Source organism: Carassius auratus, unplaced genomic scaffold (genome assembly GCF_003368295.1).
Source record: "Carassius auratus strain Wakin unplaced genomic scaffold, ASM336829v1 scaf_tig00215201, whole genome shotgun sequence".
NCBI classification, from domain to species: Eukaryota; Metazoa; Chordata; class Actinopteri; order Cypriniformes; family Cyprinidae; genus Carassius; species Carassius auratus.
In genome coordinates, this window is record NW_020527979.1 from 30,334 (window position 1) to 51,246 (window position 20,913).

Sequence of the window (20,913 nt, forward strand, 5' to 3'; positions counted from 1 at the left end):
TTTAGTATCAGAAATTACATTTTTATACATATTTAGAATAAAATGTCCTATGTTTTAGGCTCAATATTTTTCTAACGTTTTCTCCCAAATACATTTTTGCATCACATAATTTCACACTTTTTTACATAATTTAAATTGTTACATAATTTGACAAAATCAAATATTTGTAAAATGTGTTTACAAATGATATTAACACTTTTTCAGTTTCACCAAGCATCAGGTGATAAATTTGTTCCCAAGCATTATCCAAAGTTTCAAATAGCTAGACAAAGAATAACCTTTATTTATTTGTTTAGTGTGAAGAAATATGTAAATTCATATTTCTCTCCGAGTTGGTATTCTCTGAATTCACAGGAGAAACTTAAACTCTGTATAACTTCTCCAGAACCTGCTGTTTAAAAATAACATGAGGCAGGTCAGTGCTAGCGAGCGACGAGCGAAACTACAACGACGTTAAAGCCTGTCAACGCGACGAGATCGAACTGGTTTTGTCGCGTCGCTTCCTCGCAGGGGTAGATGGGTGAAGTGTAGTGGGTGTGTTCATTCCCTGCATTCAGTGCGACGTTTCTCACCAACAGTTTAAGATGGCGACTGTGCATCTAAGGATCGGGGATCTGGTTTGGTAAGATAAAAAAAAAAAAACTTTACACGATTTAATTTTGCGTCAAAAGGTTAAATTATCTTTCGTGCACGCGAAAAGCATTTCGTCGTGGGTGCAATAAAATGTTTTATTAAAAATCGTGTTTATGGCCCAGTTTATGTGTCGTCAAGCCAAATACTGAGCAGCAGGCTTAGCACACAAGCTAACGATTACTTTATATGCTTTTTGAGGTTAATCCGCTAACGTTATGTTAAGTGTGTTTAACACTAAATGAGGGTTTCATCTAAAGTTTAGGTGTGTAATTATATAAACAGTGAGTTTAATACAAGCTTCGGTGCAGTTTGCTGATGGTGTCGAAACGGGTTTTGCTATAACGTTACACTAGCTAGCTTGATCTTTCAGTTAATAAACGCTCAGTCCTGTCGCGTTTGATTTAAAATACTAAACTGTCGTCTCAATTTGTGTTTCAGGGGTAAGCTTGGACGCTATCCACCTTGGCCAGGCAAGGTAAGATCTTTTCATGTTGCTTTTTCATGTTGTTTTTCTGAGGCTCTTGCATCTAGAGGTCGCGGTCGCCGGATGTTTTCTAAACCTAGCGAGCTGACTTAAGTTAGCTATCTAGAAAGCGTTTTTGGTTGCTTTCAATCAAAGCAAGAATGCTTCAAATTAAACGCTGGTTTGTCACATTTACTGATCTCTAACCCTCGTGTTTTCAGATCGTCAGTCCTCCGAAGGATCTGAAAAAGCCAAGAGGCAAAAAATGTTTCTTTGTCAAGTTTTTTGGAACTGAAGATCAGTGAGTACAGAGACAGCCGTAGTCTTTTACCACCACTTCCTCTTGTTTGCATAGGATTTGAGAGTGTAAACCAAGCAGATGTTGACTTTTGATATGCGTCGCCCTTTCAGCGCCTGGATAAAGGTAGAGCAGCTGAAGCCTTACCATCCTCACAAAGAGGAGATGATCAAGATCAACAAAGGCAAGCGCTTCCAGCAGGCTGTTGATGCAGTTGAGGAGTACCTAAAGAAGGCCAAGGGGAAAGATCAGGTTAGTATCTTCACAAACTTGTGCTCTTGTTCCCACCATGGCTTTTCTTTGATCTGAACACAATGTTTTGTGGCTGCATCTTAAATGTGTCTTCCTCTAATTTTGTCACACTGTTCATGTACAAAATGACCTTGTGTTATGCAGATTATAAGGAATCGGAAAGTGACCTAAAGGGTTATCATTTTGTTAATTGATTGTAATCTGCATTAATGTTTCCTTGTGATCAGATTTTAAAGATCGGATATGCATTGCTCACAATGCCAGCGTTTAAAAGCATATCACAAAATCAGCAAACTGTTTTTTTTCCACATGTTATTATGTTCAATCTCACTTTCAGCTGGATATTTTGAGAAAAATGTTGGTTAAACAATTTTTTTTTTGGATGGTAAATTCCATATTAACCTCTGGGCTCCCCTTACACCCCTCTTTTATGTTGCTACTTATTATTGACACCCAAACTGCATTGGTACCAGGTATAGACAGGTTCTTCGAAATTCACCAGGTAGTATTTCAGAAATAATTCCCTGTGTTGCGTGAACCTTGTTTTACAGACACACTCCGATGACAAAAGCAAGTCAGATAAAGGGCGTAAAGCAGCTAAACCAATGAAGATCATTGAAGAAGATGATGAAGATGCCTTCAAGGGTGGCTCGTCGGACAAGGTAAATGGAAGATATTGCTTTACCATTAAATACCATTGTGGAGGGCAAGGGTTAGGTCATAACCACACATGTTTTTTGTCAGCTTCATCAGAGTCCTTTGCTAAGGCCATTTGCTGTTGCACCTGCTGTGGAGTCAGGTTACAATTGTATGTTTTAGAGGTGGCTCTCTCAAGTGCAACCCACCCATTCATTGAGACTGATGCCATTTTTGCAGTATGACCAGTGCCATATTTTGACTGGGTTTAGATGCAGCTATTGTAGGGCTTTGTTTGATGAGATGAAGCCCTTCTGTACACACGGTGAATGTGTCTCTCTTTCCCTTAAGGAACAGACTGATTCTGACCCAGAGCCATCCTCTGTACGACGGCTGGTCGCAGGAACAGTATCAGGATTCAAATGGGAGAGCAGTGTAGGTTACATTCACAGTTTGCTTCTGCACTTTTATGGGATCTGCACATATGCTGTTTTTTTAGGTATCAGTAAGACGTACCCACTGGCTGATTTTGGTGCAGTTACAGCTGTGACTCTTCATAGTAGCTGCACGGCTGGTGTCCTTTACTGTACTTTTTGTCCTTCACTATGTAATCTCACCTCTCACCATGTCACTGTAATTAGTTGGAGATGAAATAACTATCAGGTCAGTAAGTCTCTTTGGAGAATAGTTTCCAATTTAACTCTCTTCCATTATAGCCAGTAAAGGATGACCCACATTTTCATCACTTTCTGCTCAGCCAGTCTGAGAAGGTAAGGAGACTTTTGCTGGGATGCTGAATGATTTTCTAGTTAGTGTAACTTTACCCCTATCTCTTGCACATTGCACACAATGGCTGTTCTAATAATTTCTGAATAATATCCTCCCCCAAACTGCTTCTGGCGATGCTAGTTGTCTGAATCTGCAGCATGGCAGAGTTTTTTTTTTGTTTTTTTTTTGTACCTAAAGGAAACCGAAAACGTCAAGCTTATTGGTTGATCCTCTGAGATTGTGAGCTGACACGTACTCCACTTTGCAGTTTATAAACTATTTTTGGCTATGGTTTTGCTCAAGGTCTTTTCTCGGCTGTGGCCAGGGTCCAAAATGAACATTTCTTAGTTTCTTTTTTTTATCCAGAATTTGAAGTAGATAATTATTTACAGTTTCCATTTAAAAGTTTGAGATCAGGGAGATTTGTTGTTTGAAAAAAAATAATACTTTTATGAATCAAGGGCACATTAATCTAACCCAAACTGGCAGACATTTATAGTGTTACAAAATATTTAATAAATGCTTTTCTTTTGAACTTTCTGTTCAACAAAGAATCCTGAAAATATTTATATGGTTATTAAATATTAAAGGGTTAGTTCACCCAAAAATGAAAATTATGTCATTAATAACTCACCCTTATGCTGTTCCAAACATGTAAGGACTCCTTTTATCTTCGGAACACAGTTGAAGATATTTTAGATTTAGTCTGAGAGCTCTCAGTCCCTCCATTGAAACTGTTTGTACGGTATACTGTCCATGTCCAGAAAGGAAATAAAAACATCATCAAAGTAGTCCATGTGACATCAGAGGGTCCGTTGGAATTTTTTGAAGCATCGAAAATACATTTTGGTCCAAAAATAGCAAAAATGACGACTTTATTCAGCATTTTCTTCTCTTCCGTGTCTGTGTGAGAGAGAGTTCAAATCAAAGCAGCTGGATTTCTGGTTCGCGAACGAATCATTCAGTTCACCAAATTGAACTTAATCGTTCGCATCTCTAATACGCATTAATCCACAAAAGACTTAAGCTGTTAACTTTTTTAATGTGGCTGACACTCCCTCTGAGTTCAAACAAACCAATATCCCGGCGTAATTCATGTACTCAAACAGTATATTGACTGAACTGCTGTGATGAACACCGAGCCGAGCCAGATAACGAACAATAGACTGACTCGTTCACGAGTGAAGAACCGGTTGCATCGGTGTTCGGATCACCAGTAGTTCTTTCGGACAGTTCGATTCAATAAACCGGTTGAAGAAAACGGTTCACCAGTTCTTTTGCGCTCGATGTAATGGCGTCATTTGCGATGATTGCCCTTGATTCAAGCCTTCGGTTTACCCGCGCTCGTAACACTAGCACAGAATCAGTTTAGAATCAATCACCAAAAGAATCAGTTCAGTTCAGACGCCCTGTGTGTCGGTCTGCTTCACGCTGAATCACACATGCGCAGTATCATCAGCTCCTCGGTCCACGAATCGGACATGTCTGACAGAACCGGTTCTTCACTCGTGAACGAGTCAGTCTATTGTTCGTTATCTGGCTCGGCTCGGTGTTCATCACAGCAGTTCAGTCAATTTACTGTTTGAGTACATGAATTACGCCGGGATATTGGTTTGTTTGAACTCAGAGGGAGTGTCAGCCACAATAAAAAAGTTAACAGCTTAAGTCATTTGTGGATTAATGCGTATTAGAGATGCGAACCGTTTAAAACGATTCAGTTCAATTTGGTGAACTGAATGATTCGTTCGCGAACCGGAAATCCAGCTGCTTTGATTTGAACTCTCTCTCACACAGACACGGAAGAGAAGAAAATGCTGAATAAAGTCGTCGTTTTTGCTATTTTTGGACCAAAATGTATTTTCGATGCTTCAAAAAATTCCAACGGACCCTCTGATGTCACATGGACTACTTTGATGTTTTTATTTCCTTTCTGGACATGGACAGTATACCGTACACACAGCTTCAATGGAGGGACTGCGAGCTCTCGGACTAAATCTAAAATATCTTCAACTGTGTTCCGAAGATAAAAGGAGGCCTTAAATGTTTGGAACAGCATAAGGGTGAGTTATTAATGGCATCATTTTCATTTTTGGCGAACTAACCCTTTAAGCAGCAACAACTGTTTTCAACATTTATGATGATTTAAAAATGGTACCCAAGCAAATTAAAGCAGCAAATCAGCATTAGAATTATTTCAGGAAGATCATGTGACACTGAAGACTGGGGTAATGAGTGCTGAAAATATAGCAAAGGAATAAATGATACTTTAAGATGTATTCTAACCAGTTTTTTATTGTAATAAAGTATAATGCACAGTATTACTGTTCCTATATTTTTGTACAGCTAAATGCAGCCTTTGTGGGTATTAGAGACTTGAGAGACAAAACAATTCTGTCAGAAAGCAAAAAGAAATAGTTTTGTTATGCCACAGCACTTGTGAGCTGCAAACTATGGTCAAAAATAATATTTTATAAAAAGAAATATTATAAATAAATAGGCATTAAAATATTTATGGGCATAGATGGGACAAAGAAGTACATTTTGAACTCTGCCTATGGTTGCACAGTTTGTTACATGCTAGTGTGTCTGAATAATTGATTGGATTGGAGGAAAAAAACAGTATCGGAAAAGCTTGTTTTCAGCCAGCAAAGACGCCCAGCCAGAATACTCTTGTGCTTCTGTTCATGTGCCAGTTATACCAACAAACTGTTTAAATGACTCTTCCTTTCCTCTTGGCACTTCCTCTTCAGAGGAACATTTCCTTCTTGCTTGTCCTGTTGCTTAAAAGCACCACATTCAGAAACTAATTGATCTTAAAGTTAGATCTCCAGAAAGGAGACATTGAGATCTTAAGAGGTTTTTCTCAGAAATGTTCATTTAGGCTGCATCAGCCTGTATGAGTTTCAGTTAAACTGAAACGGAGCATGTGGCTGAGCACGATAACTTGATTTTCAGTTCCTAACGCTGTCCTCACTCGTGGCTCTCACATCAGATAGGGCAGAAAGAGCTGTGTGACATGACAGCAGAGGATAATAATATAAGTGCAGTCTTTACTGGAAGCCGACAGAGCAGTGAATAACATGCACTTAAGATCATTTGTGACTGTTGGGCCAAAAGGTCTCCACCTGGAGTTGGTGTTTTCAATAAATGTGTGTCTAGGATCCTTTGAGTGCAAGACTGTTTGCTGTTTCTAGACGATCTGAAATGAATCTGCTGAATTGACTTTGGTTGACAAGGAAATCTCCATTTCCCTTACAGCCAGCTTCATCAATGGAGCCCATCACCAAACGCTTAAAGATAATCGAGGAGGTGAGCGCCGTCTAGGAATACACAGCTTGTGGTTTCTTCATTTCCCTACTAATTAGCCAGCCCGCATTGGTCATTTTAATAATTGTCCGTTTTCTTCTTGAAAAGGACACCAGATCAACATCTATTCAAGCAGCAGACAGCACAGCCATCAACGGCAGCATCACACCTACAGACAAAAGGTAATCAGGAACAATCATGTTTTCAGTGGTCAGAAAATGTGCCAGTTCAAATGTCTGAGACCACATTGAGGTTCTGAGATTACAAATCTGGAATATCATTGTAGTTTCTGAGACATTTCCAATTTAATACATATTTAATGTAATATTGACACGTTTTTTTTTTTTTTTTCAATTAGTTTTTTTGTGATCTCAGGGAAGGGTTTTTGTTGTTGTTGTAGTATTATTATTATTATTATTATTATTATTATTATTATTATTATTATAGTCTGCATTTGCATTCGTATATTGCTTCCTGTCCTGTAGATGCCACTGTGTTGTGCTGTATTCAGAAAAACAAGTGCACTACTAGGCTTGGGTAGCACTTAATTGTAGCAATCCCGATTCAGATTCTTTTCAGTTCCAATGCGATTAAATAATGATATCAAATATTTATCCTGTGTCTTTTTTGCAAACCAATTATTGGAGCCGAATACCATGAACAAAAATCAACAGGCTACATAAATACATGGTAACAGTGCTACTTTTGGCAGTTGTTTTTTTTTATATTTTTTTTTTATTTTTGGGCATGCACAGTTAAAATGTTGTAATAGTTGTGATCATTATTTTACCTTCCATGATCATTCAGACTCGATCAGGTGCAGTATTACAGACACTGTCAAGTCTAAATCAAATCGAGCGCTCCGTAATCACAGATGAACTGTCTGACCAGTCAGATGTTTGTCATTAAAAAAAGCTATAAGTTATAAAGTTATAAGAGTTGGAGTGACATACATTTTTTGTAATATACTGTGTTTACGCTCATTGCCCCGTTAACTCGTTGTTTATTGGTCTAATTTTTGTTTCTTGGGTTGCGTTGTTTAGTCTCTGTTACCTTGTGCTTGGTTCCCCCCTTTTGAATTCTGTTGTATTAATGAGTTATCACAAAGTTATGCTATCTCACAATCAATATAATGTAAATTTAAGTTTGTGTCGCCGATGTAACCGATTAAAACTTGGAGTGGTGATGAGGTCTCATTGTTTGCAAAGAGTCTTAAAATGTATTAAATTTAACTCCATGATTCCTGTGTATACCCTGTAAACAAAATCACATGTCATTTATGAATTAATGATTAAATGACTCACTCAAGATGTACTTTGTTTCATTACTGGATGAATCGGCGCTCTTGAACAGATCTCTTGTACGATTAAGAGACTTACATTTTAACAGCCCCTTTTCGTCACCTACTGGCATAACAATGAAATCGATAAATCTTCTTTTGAAGTGTCAAATTACTTTTTAAAAGGTGATTTACTCTTATTTGAACCACAACTATACACATTGGACAGTTTATATCTGAACTATAAACTTTTATCCCAGTACTTCTGTGATTTGAATGTTTGAAACAATGGCACTGTGTGGCTGAAAAGACCAATGACAGCTGCTCTCTTTAGTTCAACGGCAGCGCGAATGCAAATTCAAAGGTTCGAATCATACAGATGTGATCGTACCCTGCATGAACGAACCAAGTGAGCACAACATTGATCACACATGCGTCAAAGGACAAATCAGACAAATATTATACTTAGTTTTTTTTTAGCTTCTGATTGCAAATGTAGCCAAACTTTGGAGCAAGGTCCTGGCAGATTGCTAGGTCTGGTCCTCACAGATGAAGAGGAAAAAAAAAGTGTAAATGAATCGATAGGCGATATTGCAAATGTTTTTTTTTTTTTTCCGATTCCTGACCCCATGCAGCACACTACCAGTGTAGTTTGATTCACAAACAAATGACTCTTGTGAACTTTATTTTTTATTTTTTTTTTAAATCAAAAAAACATAGGGCATTACTAATGTTTATTAAACCATTCACTTAAAATGGTATGTTGACAGTACTTAAAATATTTATTTTGTTTTCACTACAGGATAGGGTTCCTAGGACTTGGACTGATGGGAAGTGGTGTGGTTTCTAATTTGTTGAAGATGGGGCATGTTGTGACCGTTTGGAATCGCACCGCAGAAAAGGTACAATCAAAGGTGTTTACAATATGATTGCTTCTGACGTTACAGTAGTGAGTGAATGGCTTGTTTTTAACCTTTTATTTTTTTCTCCTTTCATTTTTCCAGTGTGATTTGTTCATCCAAGAAGGTGCCAGATTAGGACGAACACCAGCAGAAGTTGTGTCCATGTGTGATATCACATTTTCCTGTGTATCAGACCCAAAAGCTGCCAGAGATGTAAGTCGATGTTTTGTAAATAGCTCTTTTTCTTCGATCTGTCAAGCTGCTCTTTCTTGGGTTTACATGTACAGTATTTTGTCCATTCAGCTTGTGTTAGGTCCTAGCGGAGTCCTGCAGGGAATCAGACCAGGCAAATGTTACGTAGAGATGTCGACCGTTGATCCAGAAACCATCATGGAGCTCGCACAGGTAACCATCATCATCATCCAGATGGGACTTTCATGAAGTTACCAGGGGAAGTCCGTTACTAAGGTTCATTTGAATCTGTAGGTCATCACATCCAGAGGCGGCAGATTCCTAGAAGCTCCGGTTTCGGGCAGCCAGCAGCTTTCCAATGACGGTATGCTGGTCATTGTTGCTGCAGGAGACCGCAGTGTTTATGAAGACTGTAGCAGCTGCTTCCAGGCAATGGGGAAGACGTCTTTCTTCATAGGTACTACAGCCTTTCATTCGCGCTGTGTACGAGGTAGATGTTTTCACGTCACATATTAACTTTCTTTTCCATCAAAGCAGGGGAAGCAGGAAATGCTGCCAGAATGATGCTGATCATTAACATGGTTCAAGGCAGTTTCATGGCGACCATCGCAGAGGGATTGACCTTGGCGCAGGCCACGGGACAGTCGCAGCAAACATTCTTGGATATTCTTTGCCACGGACAAATGGCAAGCACGTTTGTGGACCAGAAATGCCAGAGTAGGTTTTCTTGTTAACGTTTTTAAGATTGGTAGTGTTGGTAGATTTGAGTTTGCTTTTGAATCTTCCTGCCATTTAAACATTTTCTGTTACATGGCGCTGGTTAGACATCATAACCTATGGTTTCCAATGTCAAACGGTGTCCACCCAAATGCCTATTTAGTCATTTATTGCACAAATTTTCATTTATTGCGCAAGGAGCATTGCAAAACTTAAATGGAAACTGGTGACTATTAGAAACTAGAGGCAACGCAGCATGACAGCGTAACCTTTGGATCTATTAAAATGACACGAGACTTGAGTTTATCTAACATTTGATGTGTTTCTTCTCAGATATCTTGCAGGGCAACTTCAAACCTGATTACTACCTGAAACACATTCAGAAAGATCTGCGGTTAGCCATTTCAATGGGAGATTCGGTTAATCATCCAACACCAATGGCAGCTGCTGCAAATGAGGTAAAGACACATTTGGTAACTGATTGGCCATAATTGATACTTTGTTGATTGAGCAACTAATGTATGTATTTCAAATTCTGTAATGCAGTTTAATAGTAATGTAAAGTAAACCACATAACTGAACTGAAATGGTAATATACATATTTAATTGTAGTATATGGATATTTAATAGTCTTTTTCCCGTTTTGTGAATTGTATGTAATTTTGGCGTATGCTTCCGTTTGAAGTAATGCATTATTCTGTACTTCTGCAGGTATACAAGAGAGCAAAAGCATTGGACCAGTCGGACAATGACATGTCTGCCGTCTACAGAGCTTATATTCACTAATCCTGTCGATGTGCTCTACGTCCTGGACCACAAACCTCGCCTGCTTCTTTCTTCCTCTCCCTCTGTCTTTCTCTCCTCTGCTGATGAATTCTGTTGGGCACCAGTGATATGTTTTCCCATGTTTAATGGGATCTCTTTAGCAGCCTGATCTGAGCATTGCACTGACTGTAATATAGCTGCACGTCTACTCTGTGGGAGGTTATTAAACTCTCCTCGAGTGATTATTTTATGATAGAATGTGCAGTGTATTATATCCACATTTCCTTAAGGCTACTGCATACGATGCAGTGTTGTTTGAAGATGCTAGGGGTTTTATTTATCATTCGTAACTTTACAAATGAATTCCCACGTTGTAATTTTTGATGTTCAGAAATCTGTGAAGTATGAACTTTTGATCACAAACAGGCTTAAGGAGCACGACAAAGAAAAAGCCACTGCATTGCCTTAATACCCACATAAGATAGATGTATTTATTTATTTTATCTCTCAAAGAAAGATCACCATCATGTCAGGTGAAATTTGGCCGTACATTTTTAGTTTTTTTCCTTCTCAGTTTTGGAGATCACCTGTCAACTAGTTTTTTTTTTTTTATGGCCTTTTCAGAAATGCAGTATTTAAATTTTTTGACATTTGGTTGTGTAGTGATCACACAGAAGATACTGAAATGATTTCTCATTTACAATGAAATTAATGCTGAAAAGCATCCCAAAGTTTTCCATTATTGAGTCTTGGCTATCACCTCTGCAATAGGTGTTTCTGATTTCCAGCTTGATTATTTTACAGACAGATTGGTTTCACATCATTTAAGTCTTTCAGCTGTTGTGAAAAAAAAATATATAAATTTGAAGACATTTTAAGTTGCTTTATTTGGCCATTTCTTTTAAATCGGATGTTCATGTTTTGCTGGCAGAGGGATCTGTTTTTTTTTTTTTAATTACCATTATGATTCATAAAAGATAAAGCTAAAGTTAAGCGGCATTTTATCCCTAAATTATGATTGCTTTTGTTAATTTTAAGTGATATTACAAAAGCCGTAAACTCAGTGGCATATAATTTGGCCTTTTTTTTTTTTAACTCTGAACAAATACAGGGTGATTTATTTTTTATAAATCGTTATGCAAAAAAAAAAAAACAGGACTTTGAAGTGCTTTGTTATGGATGAGCGAATTTTGCGAGTTACTAAGGACTCTTGTAAATATCCCCATCAAAGGGTTGGGTTGTTTGAATACATGGAAATAACATGCTTTCATTTTGACTCTACTGAATTTATTAATCATCTGTTGTCTTAATATTGTAGACTGTTCTTTTGTCTTAGCGAATCGGTTTATTTGGTGTAAATGGTTTGATTTTCGGGGCTGGTAATGACATACTGACGACTTGATTCCAGTTGTGCAAGGAAAGTATTGGTGTTATAGTTGGAGTTATTTATAATTTCATGTAAATGTGAAATTTATTATCTTTTTTTTCTTTCTTTTTTTGTGCGGTCAACTGATCCCTCTGAATAAACAAACCGAGTGTCCAGCTGTTTTTTTATTATTATCCTAATATCCATTCTTAGTGCATATATGAAACAAAAGCGCAATGCTATGATATTGTTTATTTAGTCATTTATCAGACGCTTTTATCCAAAGTGACTTACAAATAAGGACAACATAAGCAATCAATTCAAGTATTAAAATAATTAAAACAAATCCAGAGATAAAACTTAAAAATACTACCTATAAATATTTTCTAAATAAAGAAATTTGATAAAATTACAAATGCATACAACATTTAAAAATGTGACATTTATATGAAAAATGAAGCTAAAAGCAATTAAAAAGCTATAAGAATATAATGATTCTAAAATAACATTAAGCCAGATATATACACACACAAAGTGGTGTATTTTACTTATTTTTTTAATTTACATATATTAATAGAAATACATTTTCAAATAATGTTTGGCGTCGTTAAAAAAATAAAAATAAACGAAAAATTTAATCTTGTCCTTTCGAAGCCGGAAGATTTCAAGGTTACACAAACCGGAAGTACAGAATAAGGAGGCGTATATCAAACCTAACTGTTCACGAGTCACTAAGTAGGGGACTGCTCGGGTCATTTTCATCAGATTAAGCACAGTTTTGTTGAATTGTGATGCTCGGAGCGGAGCGCTCTGCTCTTTCTGAACTAGTGAAGATGACGGCCGCGAGTCAAGCCGAGAGGACTGTGCTGGTGAGAGACTGATCTCTGCAGTACACTGCTGCACAGACGAATGATTTGATTATAAACAAAACATATTCTGAGGTAGATATCAGGTGCGCTGCAGATTCAGAGGTGTTTATTGCTTTTCCACGCAGAGCAGCTGGTGGGACAAAGTCTAAATGCATCCCAGTGTAGATGGTTAAACAATCGTGACTGTGATTTGTCTTTATCATCATTGCTCTGTTCAGTTTATCCATCGATGTTAATGTGTTACTTTGGTCTGATACTGACTGCTGTTTCTGCACCATACCGAGCGATTTAATTCAGATTTAACTGGATATTTAAAAAAAATGGTTAGAATTTACGCACCTTTATGTTGTTGGCTTGCTATTTTGTTTAAAATAAAGGCGGCACTGACTTCGGCTGGATTTAAATAAATGAGAGTAAAAGTGATGAAGGGTGACTGTCCTGTCTGCGGCTTTCAGACTTCCCTTTCTTCTGTGGAAGTCAAAATAAAACATTAGGCAGAATGATGAAGTCATGATGCGTTTCAACACATTTTTGACGAAATGTATTTTTTTAAGCGCAATATGTACAACTTGTGTGTGCTTTAGGAGGAGGAATTTAATTGGCTGCTGAAAGAAGAGGTCCATGCCGTGCTAAAACAGCTGCAAGAAATTTTGAAGGTATCTTCAGATACTCACTACACAATCATTCTGCATTATTATACAAAAAAAGTGCATTTATAATGTTATTTGTCTGCTTCCACCGAAGGAGGCATCAAGGCGTTTTTCAGTGCCATCTCCAGGTCTCTGTGAAGGACAACTGAAACAAGAGAACTTCATTCTGGGCAGCTCAACGTAAGTGCTGTGAAATGAAACTCTTCTGTTTGGAACATTTTAGATTTAAAGTATACAGTAATGTATGGTTTTTGTTATTACAGTTTTATGGGAACGTGTACAGTACACCTGAAGATGTATAGAAATACTTTAAAATCTTGTTTAATTTGCATCTGATTTAGGATGGACCAGGTGAAAGGGGTTTTGACACTACAAGGAGAAGCTTTGACTCAAGCTGTGAGTATGTTTCACAGCCTCATGTAAATAAAGTCAGCTTTCAGCGCGAATGGCACTGCTTTGCTTCTGGTACTTCAACTGGACTTTTTAAAAATGTATAAAAGACTATAGGTGCATCCCAAATCACGTACTTGTGTTTAATGATGTTTTGTTCGGGGTTCACACTGAAAATTCCCAAAAGGAAAAAGTGCACTTTAAATGTCTGGATAATGCACTTAAATAATGGAGATAAAAAAAAACAAAAAAAAACCCCAATAATAATGTTTGACAGGCCCAGGGGCCCGTTTCACTAAGGAGGTTCAACCAACTCTGAGTTTAAACTTGAACTCTGAGTTGACTTACCCTGAGTTTTCAGTTACAGAACAGCTGAAATGAGTTGGTTTTATCAACTCTAAATTGACTGACTCTGAGTTAAGCGCGTGAACCACCACTTTAAAAAGCCATTATCAATGGAGAGCCTATATTACGATTCACCATGGCAGAAAAAAATGTACAATGAAAATCGTGATATATTCTATTTACCATGTTAAAGTAGCAGTTCTTTGCAACAGGCTAAGTGTAAATAAGAATTAGATGCTAGTTATACTTTATACTGGCAGATACATTTGCACCTCAGTATTGTTATACATTAACAGGATGCAATAATAACAGATTGTAAATGATTATATATGATTATATATACAGGAAACAAGACTAAGTATCTTATATAATTTTCTTATATAGAAAATCAATCTTTATTTTATTATTTTTTTAAATATTTATTTGTACTTGAGGAGGGGGGGGGGGGCAAAGAAAACACTTAGTAAGAAGAGCATTTTTCCAGCGTGCATCAATGAAGTGTTAAAAAGGGGGAGGAGACTGAAAGAAACTCTGGGTTTATCGAAGAAAACCTGCTCCTGACCAGGTAAGGTTCATAGAGTAATTTACCATGGTAAATTGACTTGAGTATAAGTTACCTCTTTTTCAGAAATGGGCTTGACTTACCCTGCTTTCTCGGGTTTGACAAACCTCCCATCCTGAAACAGAAAACCTAGAGTTTGCCTCATTTCAGGGTTAACATACTCCAAGTTTTCACTTAACCTCCTTTGTGAAACAGACCCCAGCTTTATTTACATAGTGAAGGGGGAGGGGGAATTCTTACACTGATTGATTAAGTACATAGTGTGTCATTTGGGACGCGGCTTGTATTTAACAAAATCATCTTTATCTCATCCAGTCTAAGTGCAATGACTCTTTGTAGTGCAGTTTATCTGAGCTCATTGTTTACTTTCACTGTTATTAGATTCTATATAAAATGGAAAGATTAATTTTTTTTTTTTTTTTTTCAGGATATTAATATTAAAGTCGCTAAAAGCAGTCAAGTCATGCATTTTGCGTTCCGTGATGATAAACAGTGGAAACTGCAGCAGGTAATGTTTATTTCTCTCTCACTCACTCTTTCTCTCTCTCTCAAAAAAATGAATGAATATACCAAACCAATAAGAAAATGCCTCATTTCAACATAATATTTTTGGGGGGTCTGATTTATTATAAAAAGCGCTGTTAAAAGCATCTTGCCCCTCCTCAGATTCAGGATGCCCGAAACCATGTGAATCAGGCCCTGCAGTTATTGAGCAGCCGTGATGAGAGCTACACCTTCAAAACAGGGGCTGAAGTCAATAAGGTTTGTATCTCACAAACATTTAAAGTTGATGTACAGGGGCCAGATTCACAAAGAAGCTTCTGAAAAAATAATATAGGAAACTTCTGAAAACAAATACATTCCTCCTTTGTACACAGGTTTATTCTTAATCAATTCTTATATTTACTTAAGAAGTTTTTTTTGTTTTTTTCTTTTTAAGAAATTGGCTGTCTTTTTTTTTTTTATGTGCTCCATCTTGTCTCGTGTGTGTGTGTGTGTGTGTGTGTGTGTGTGTGTGTGTGTGTGTGTGTGTGTGCATACGCGTGCGATGCTAGTGTGAACGTACTAAATGCTACCAAAGATTGTTGTAATTTTAAAACAAAATTAAAAAAACAAAAACAAAGTCCATATATGACTGTAGAGTCCAACAGAAAAGATAACTTCACTATAAAAGGTTACTCTGAATGATTTTTACGAGTATTTTCATTAATCCAAATTCTTCAAGCTTTAAGTCTTTCAATAAATGTAGTTTTATAACAAAGTTCGGGAGAAGCAGTCGCAGTTCATTAACCTGATTAACACAAGTGGAGACCAATCAGTAATCAACTCATGACAAGGCATAAATAACAGCAGAACCTACCTCTGTTCATTGACAGTTTACAGCATCCCTCCTCCACCCCATTTCTCCTCACTATAGATCCATCTACTCTTACCACAACCGGGGGGAGCACTCTGGGTTCGGGCCACATCCCGAGCTCGGAGCCCTCCACCCGGACAGCACGCCAAATACGCATAACCTTACTGAATTCATATACGTAGATGTGAACTCGTGAACCTTCTTATGTTTGGCCCAAGGTTTTCTTCATATGTGTGTGTGCGCGTGTATATATGTGCATAATTGAGCTCTACATGAGTATATTTAAAGATGTTTTGGGCTACAGGTTACTCAGCAGTAGTAACACTTTCCTTACAGGCAACATTTTCACTGGTACTGTATGTGAAGTGAGATTGCTCTTAGTGGCATGCCTCTGGTGTTTCAGCTGATGGATGCAGTAATGCTTCAGTTGAGCCGAGCCAGAAACAGACTGACGACCCCGGCCAGCATGACGCTTCCTGAGCTCGCAGCCAGTGGTCTAGTGGTTAGTCTGGGATCATCACTTCATCTTAATGTGGATTCTCCATGTGCTCTTGTGAATATATTTCCTGTTCTTTCTAGAAAATGTTCACGCCTCCAATGCCTGGTGACGTGATGGTGAACTTCTATATCAATCTCAGTAAACTGTGTTTGACAGTGTATCAACTACATGTACTGCAGCCTAACACTACTAAGGTATCAAGCCATCGGCACTGGAAGAATAAAACAACCTTTTTTACTTTTATTCTTAACAAGAATGCATGCGTGTTTTAAAATGCACTTTATTTGTTTTGTTGTCAGAACTTCAAATCTGCAGGAAGCTCAGTGCTGCATAATCCTGGAGCGATGTTGTAAGTGCTCATCACGTTTCCTTGTTTTCATGCTGCAACACCAGCAGTCAGTCTTCTAGAGTTCATAATGGGTTTTTGGCACATTTGATTTTTGTCCTCAAGCGAATACAACAACACCAAGTTCGAGGTGAGCCACGTCCATAAGGTGGAGTGTGTGGTGCCGTGGCTGAATGACACGCTGGTGTTTTTCACCATTTCCCTGCAGCTCTGTCAGCAGCTCAAAGATAAGGTGGGTGTGGCCAAAGATTAATTACCTTGACATTCTAATACCTAAAAAAAGAATTGATTTTGATTAATTGAATTACTAGGATTGCTGACAATGATTTGCAGAGATTTCTTTAAAGTATGTCCGATAATAAAAGTTAATTTTTTTTCTTAAATTATTATTCAACCTAGAACAGTGAATGTGAAATTAAAGTCAAACAACTATTTAAATGTTTGTGGTTGCTAAGATTTTTTTCAAATTTGAACTCATACCATAATTGATACCAAGGCGGCATCTATTTGACCAAAAATACAATAATATATATTATTGTGTACTATATATTTATTATAAGTGTAAATTATTTATTTGATGGCAGAGCAGAATTTTCAGCAGCTATTACTCCATTCTTCAAAAACTGTATGCTAACCCAAAGGTTGAACTGTAGTGTAAAATGTGGATCATAACATGGAGAACTCACCAATTGTTGTTAATGATCGTCCGGTAGACTAATTCAAATATCAAAACACAAAGCAAAACTTTGACACTGGGAGCAGATCTAAACAGATGATCAATTCACATGTTCATTTCTTTCCTTTTATTTGCAGATTTCTGTCTTCTCTAGTTTCTGGAACTACAGACCTTTTTAAGCTATAACTGACCAATGATAATAAATCTGATTAAATTATTATGCACTAGGAACAAGGAATTCCATGAACAAGCTCCCTGAAATAATCTATTGTGACTATATGACCATGTATTTATTCATTTTGTGTGCTTTATTGTTCAGTATGTGTTCTGCAGTCGAAGTAGAGTGCGCTGTGTATGTAGTATACAAGCTGAATTCATTCATTTGAAACGACAGTGTCTTCAGATGAAGGTATTCAGTGACGTGTTTTTGTGTTTCTGCAGTATTTGTCATCGTCAGTGTTGACCGTTTGTCAGTAATCTTGCCTATATCAAAGTTAACCTCATCTTTGTGTGTTTAGGCTTTAGCAAGGAAATGCTAATAATACACAATGCTCCAGTTGATTTGTTGAGAGACCTCTTCAACTCATTAGACCAGTGTTTTTGCCTTTTAGTCCAGTGGTTGTAACACTTGAACATTATCTGATTCCAGGGACTATCATCAATGCAGAAAAAGCACAAGCATAGCTTTCGAATGTGCATAAATGACCAGTAGTGTATTTGCCATTGTGACTCAACTGGTATGACTATATAAACACTAAATGACGGCTAACAGTGAACATATTCCATTAAACTTACACACATTCCTGTAACTGGCTGATTAGGGAGCAGCGTTCAGCATTCCATGATGGAAAAAGGAATATCATGCCGAGCATTAGTTCAGATGCTGTTCAGGGTTTGTGATCATTACTGAAAGGTTTCTCTGCTTCATTTACTTTGTCAGTCTTGTTTATCTATGGTTACATTTTTATTTATTTCATGTTAAATGCACTTGATTTGTGTCCTTATTGACTTCATGCATGTTAATTTGATTATTGATTCACGTTTAAGTAAAACCTAAGCTATTTTCATGTACATTTCATGCTTAATGTGGAATATTTTGTGCAATAAACATACTATCAACATTATGAACTTCACTTTTGCTCTTCTCCCATATCATTTACACTGAATAAATTATCCAGTGCTTATGTCTACATTAAATATGCAAAGGTACATTTTATTTGCTATATGCTGTTCATTTAAAGGTATGCATTTTATTTATTTTGGGTTTACAAAGTCTAAAAGTTATACAAACAATGTGGTACATTATAAAAAAGTTAAACAAATATTGATACTCGTTTTCTAAGGTAAGATTTTTCACAAGTAAAGCATTGCTTATCTGCTTGAAAATCGTTTGCCATTTTAACCTTTTTTTTCTCTCTATATTTTAAATCTTACACAGTGTGAAGGTACAGTATTGTATAAATTTCAGAATTAAAAGTCAAGCATTTGAAAGAAATCCACTAAAAACACTTACAGGAAGAGATTGCAGGTTAGTGGCATCTGGGAAGACCAGTTTTAACAGCTAAATTCCAGATGAACAGATTAAACATACTGTTCAAAGAATGACTAAAAACATGTTGTTCAAAGAATGACTAAAAACAAGTTCATTTCAATAGAGGCCATTTGCACTGGATCCATCCAGGAAAGTTGCTATTGCTTCAATAAAGTGTTTCTAAATAACCAATGTCTTCAAAACCTGGTGAGCATGCGTTTATATAAAATCTGATGAAGTGGATCTGGTAATGGGACAATGCTATTTAAATCATGTGATTTCCTGAGTAAATATTAACAGCATTTTTACACAATAGGGAAAGGTTTTTGCATTTATCATCCCTATAAGGAAGCATCTACCTAAAATATATTTCTCTTTCCTCCATTATTTTACTTGTTCACGTATAAATAATGATTAGGTGGCATAACTGATGAACTAAGTAGATGTACAGTAATGGTGCCTGTCGATTGTGGAAGATCACGGCTCCATTGCCATATTGTCGATGCCCACCTTCTGTCTTCTTGGCTGTAACATAGAAACACTTGCTGTCAGTCACCAGAAATCTCATGAAAGTTAATGGTCTCGTGGATCTGTAGTTATCTGTGAGTTTACACCAGTAACATTATTCTGACCTTCTCATCACAGCAGCAGCAACAACAGCAGCGGATGAGGACCAAGATGACCAGCAACAGCACCATGCCTATGGACATTGAATTTATATCACCTTAATGATTCTTAATTACATCTCTTCGTTTCTTATTTTGTCTTCGCATAATTCTACCTTACCTATAAAGATGAAGAAAACCGCAAACGAGGCAATGTCCCAGTCCGACTGAAACATGTTCTTCGACTGTAGTCTTGAGACCACATCATTGAACTGGTTCTCAAAATCCTGTTGAATGTTCTTATCCATGACTTACACAAGAAGATTCCTGAATGGAGGGACCTTGTATGAATACACGCTGTTCACGAATATTCTAAAATCGAAGCTTGGAAAACAAATAAAAAGCCTGATGCCCATAAACGACATCCTGAAGAAACAGGAAGTCGTTCTTTCTAGTTTTCTACGAAAAGAACTGAAAGTAGGCTAACCAAGTGATAATAAACCCCCACGAGAATCCTAAGGTATAAACTATATTCTAAACTACCGAAAATGTATATAGATTTTGAATAAACAAACCAGTAATTACAGGGGAGAAATGGCGTGCTTCAAAGAAAGCCGAAGAACTCCATCCTCATGTAGACTAATCGTTTATAAACACATACTTTTTTTTTTTTTAATAATATGTCTTATTTTCTATTTCCCAAACTGTCCTAATGTATCTTTGAGAGGACTTCTCGATCTCTCACCTGCTGTTTTGGTGGTGTTTCCGGTGTGTACACCTGTCGCTGTGGTGCTCTGCGCAGATCTTGAAGGCTGTTCAGTCGATGAGATCGTTTTGCGGAAGTGCGATGATAGCATAAAAACTACAGGAATCTAGTCATAAAGTATGTGCTGTTGACAAAATATTAACCATGGAGAATACACCATACCCTATTCAATATCAAAACAGCTGACAGGGTGTAAAGTGCAGCCTGGATTTCATTCAATACATAATTTCTTTAGATTTGCTATGTATTCAGATTCAGGTAACAAATGTATGGTAAACAAACATAATTGAAAAATATGTGACCCTGGACAACAAAACCAGTCACAAGGGACAATGCTTTAAAATTGAGATTTATATTGCATAATCTGAAAGCTGAATAAATAAGCTTCCCATTGATGTATGGATTGTTAGGGTGAGACAAACTATTAAAAATCTGGAATCTGAGGGTGCAAAAAAAAAAAAACTAGTACTGTGAAAATCGCCTTTAATTAGATGCCCAAATGAAGTTCTTAGCAATGCATATTACTAATTAAACGTTGATATAATTATGGTAGGAAATTTACAAAATATCTTCATGGAATATTATCTTTACTCAACAGCCTAGTGATTTTTGGCATTAAATAAAATACTGATACTCCTGACTGGTTTTGTGCTACAAGATCACAATCAAAAACAAGAAAGAAAGAAAGAAAGAAAGAAAGAAAGAAAGAAAGAAAGAAAGAAAGAAAGAAAGAAAGAAAG

General features: G+C 37.0%; 3 protein-coding genes across 10 annotated transcripts; 2 read left to right on the forward strand and 1 right to left on the reverse strand.

Annotated features, from left to right (window-relative positions):
* The first annotated feature begins 531 nt into the window (after positions 1 to 531).
* LOC113093892 (putative oxidoreductase GLYR1) lies at positions 532 to 11,753 on the forward strand. 7 transcript variants are annotated; one of them, XM_026259456.1, is made up of 16 exons: positions 532 to 622; positions 1,072 to 1,108; positions 1,318 to 1,397; positions 1,508 to 1,646; positions 2,198 to 2,308; positions 2,634 to 2,717; positions 2,999 to 3,052; positions 6,309 to 6,359; positions 6,465 to 6,538; positions 8,438 to 8,549; positions 8,640 to 8,750; positions 8,841 to 8,942; positions 9,024 to 9,186; positions 9,264 to 9,446; positions 9,780 to 9,904; positions 10,158 to 11,753. In XM_026259456.1, exons 1-16 carry the CDS (start codon positions 585 to 587, stop codon positions 10,230 to 10,232), a joined length of 1,539 nt encoding a protein of 512 aa, XP_026115241.1. In that variant the 5' UTR covers positions 532 to 584; the 3' UTR covers positions 10,233 to 11,753. The 7 variants fall into 7 exon arrangements, with proteins under 7 accessions (XP_026115241.1, XP_026115242.1, XP_026115243.1 ...); XM_026259457.1 differs by having other exon boundaries at positions 9,267 to 9,446; XM_026259458.1 differs by having other exon boundaries at positions 8,438 to 8,537.
* Positions 11,754 to 12,368: 615 nt separating this feature from the next.
* Positions 12,369 to 18,404, forward strand: LOC113093893 (protein rogdi homolog). 2 transcript variants are annotated; one of them, XM_026259464.1, is made up of 11 exons: positions 12,369 to 12,446; positions 13,031 to 13,102; positions 13,191 to 13,276; positions 13,438 to 13,492; positions 14,821 to 14,901; positions 15,060 to 15,155; positions 16,154 to 16,252; positions 16,330 to 16,443; positions 16,549 to 16,598; positions 16,701 to 16,827; positions 17,409 to 18,404. In XM_026259464.1, the coding sequence occupies exons 1-11, from the start codon at positions 12,369 to 12,371 to the stop codon at positions 17,448 to 17,450; spliced, it is 900 nt and encodes a 299-aa protein (XP_026115249.1). In that variant the 3' UTR covers positions 17,451 to 18,404. The 2 variants fall into 2 exon arrangements, with proteins under 2 accessions (XP_026115249.1, XP_026115250.1); XM_026259465.1 differs by lacking the exon at positions 12,369 to 12,446 and adding an exon at positions 12,532 to 12,769 and having other exon boundaries at positions 17,409 to 17,551.
* Positions 18,405 to 18,482: 78 nt separating this feature from the next.
* Positions 18,483 to 20,297, reverse strand: LOC113093894 (small integral membrane protein 22-like). The gene is made up of 4 exons (XM_026259466.1): positions 20,153 to 20,297; positions 19,589 to 19,734; positions 19,435 to 19,502; positions 18,483 to 19,327 (listed from the first exon to the last, which is right to left on the reverse strand). The coding sequence occupies exons 2-4, from the start codon at positions 19,713 to 19,715 to the stop codon at positions 19,280 to 19,282; spliced, it is 243 nt and encodes an 80-aa protein (XP_026115251.1). The 5' UTR covers positions 19,716 to 19,734; positions 20,153 to 20,297; the 3' UTR covers positions 18,483 to 19,279.
* Positions 20,298 to 20,913: the final 616 nt, after the last annotated feature.

Bases quoted from the DNA above. Each gene is read 5' to 3' on its own strand.
- LOC113093894 (XM_026259466.1), bottom strand. From the start codon at position 19,715: ATGGATAAGAACATTCAACAGGATTTTGAGAACCAGTTCAATGATGTG. The intron at 19,503-19,588 runs GTAAGGTAGAAT...CAATGTCCATAG, and splicing joins GGTTTTCTTCATCTTTATAG to GCATGGTGCTGTTGCTGGTC. The intron at 19,328-19,434 runs GTCAGAATAATG...TCTATGTTACAG, and splicing joins GCTGCTGCTGTGATGAGAAG to CCAAGAAGACAGAAGGTGGG.
- LOC113093893 (XM_026259464.1), top strand. From the start codon at position 12,369: ATGCTCGGAGCGGAGCGCTCTGCTCTTTCTGAACTAGTGAAGATGACG. The intron at 13,103-13,190 runs GTATCTTCAGAT...CTTCCACCGAAG, and splicing joins AGCTGCAAGAAATTTTGAAG to GAGGCATCAAGGCGTTTTTC. The intron at 16,444-16,548 runs GTATCAAGCCAT...TTTTGTTGTCAG, and splicing joins TGCAGCCTAACACTACTAAG to AACTTCAAATCTGCAGGAAG.
- LOC113093892 (XM_026259456.1), top strand. From the start codon at position 585: ATGGCGACTGTGCATCTAAGGATCGGGGATCTGGTTTG. The intron at 3,053-6,308 runs GTAAGGAGACTT...TTTCCCTTACAG, and splicing joins TGCTCAGCCAGTCTGAGAAG to CCAGCTTCATCAATGGAGCC. The intron at 8,751-8,840 runs GTAAGTCGATGT...TTGTCCATTCAG, and splicing joins ACCCAAAAGCTGCCAGAGAT to CTTGTGTTAGGTCCTAGCGG.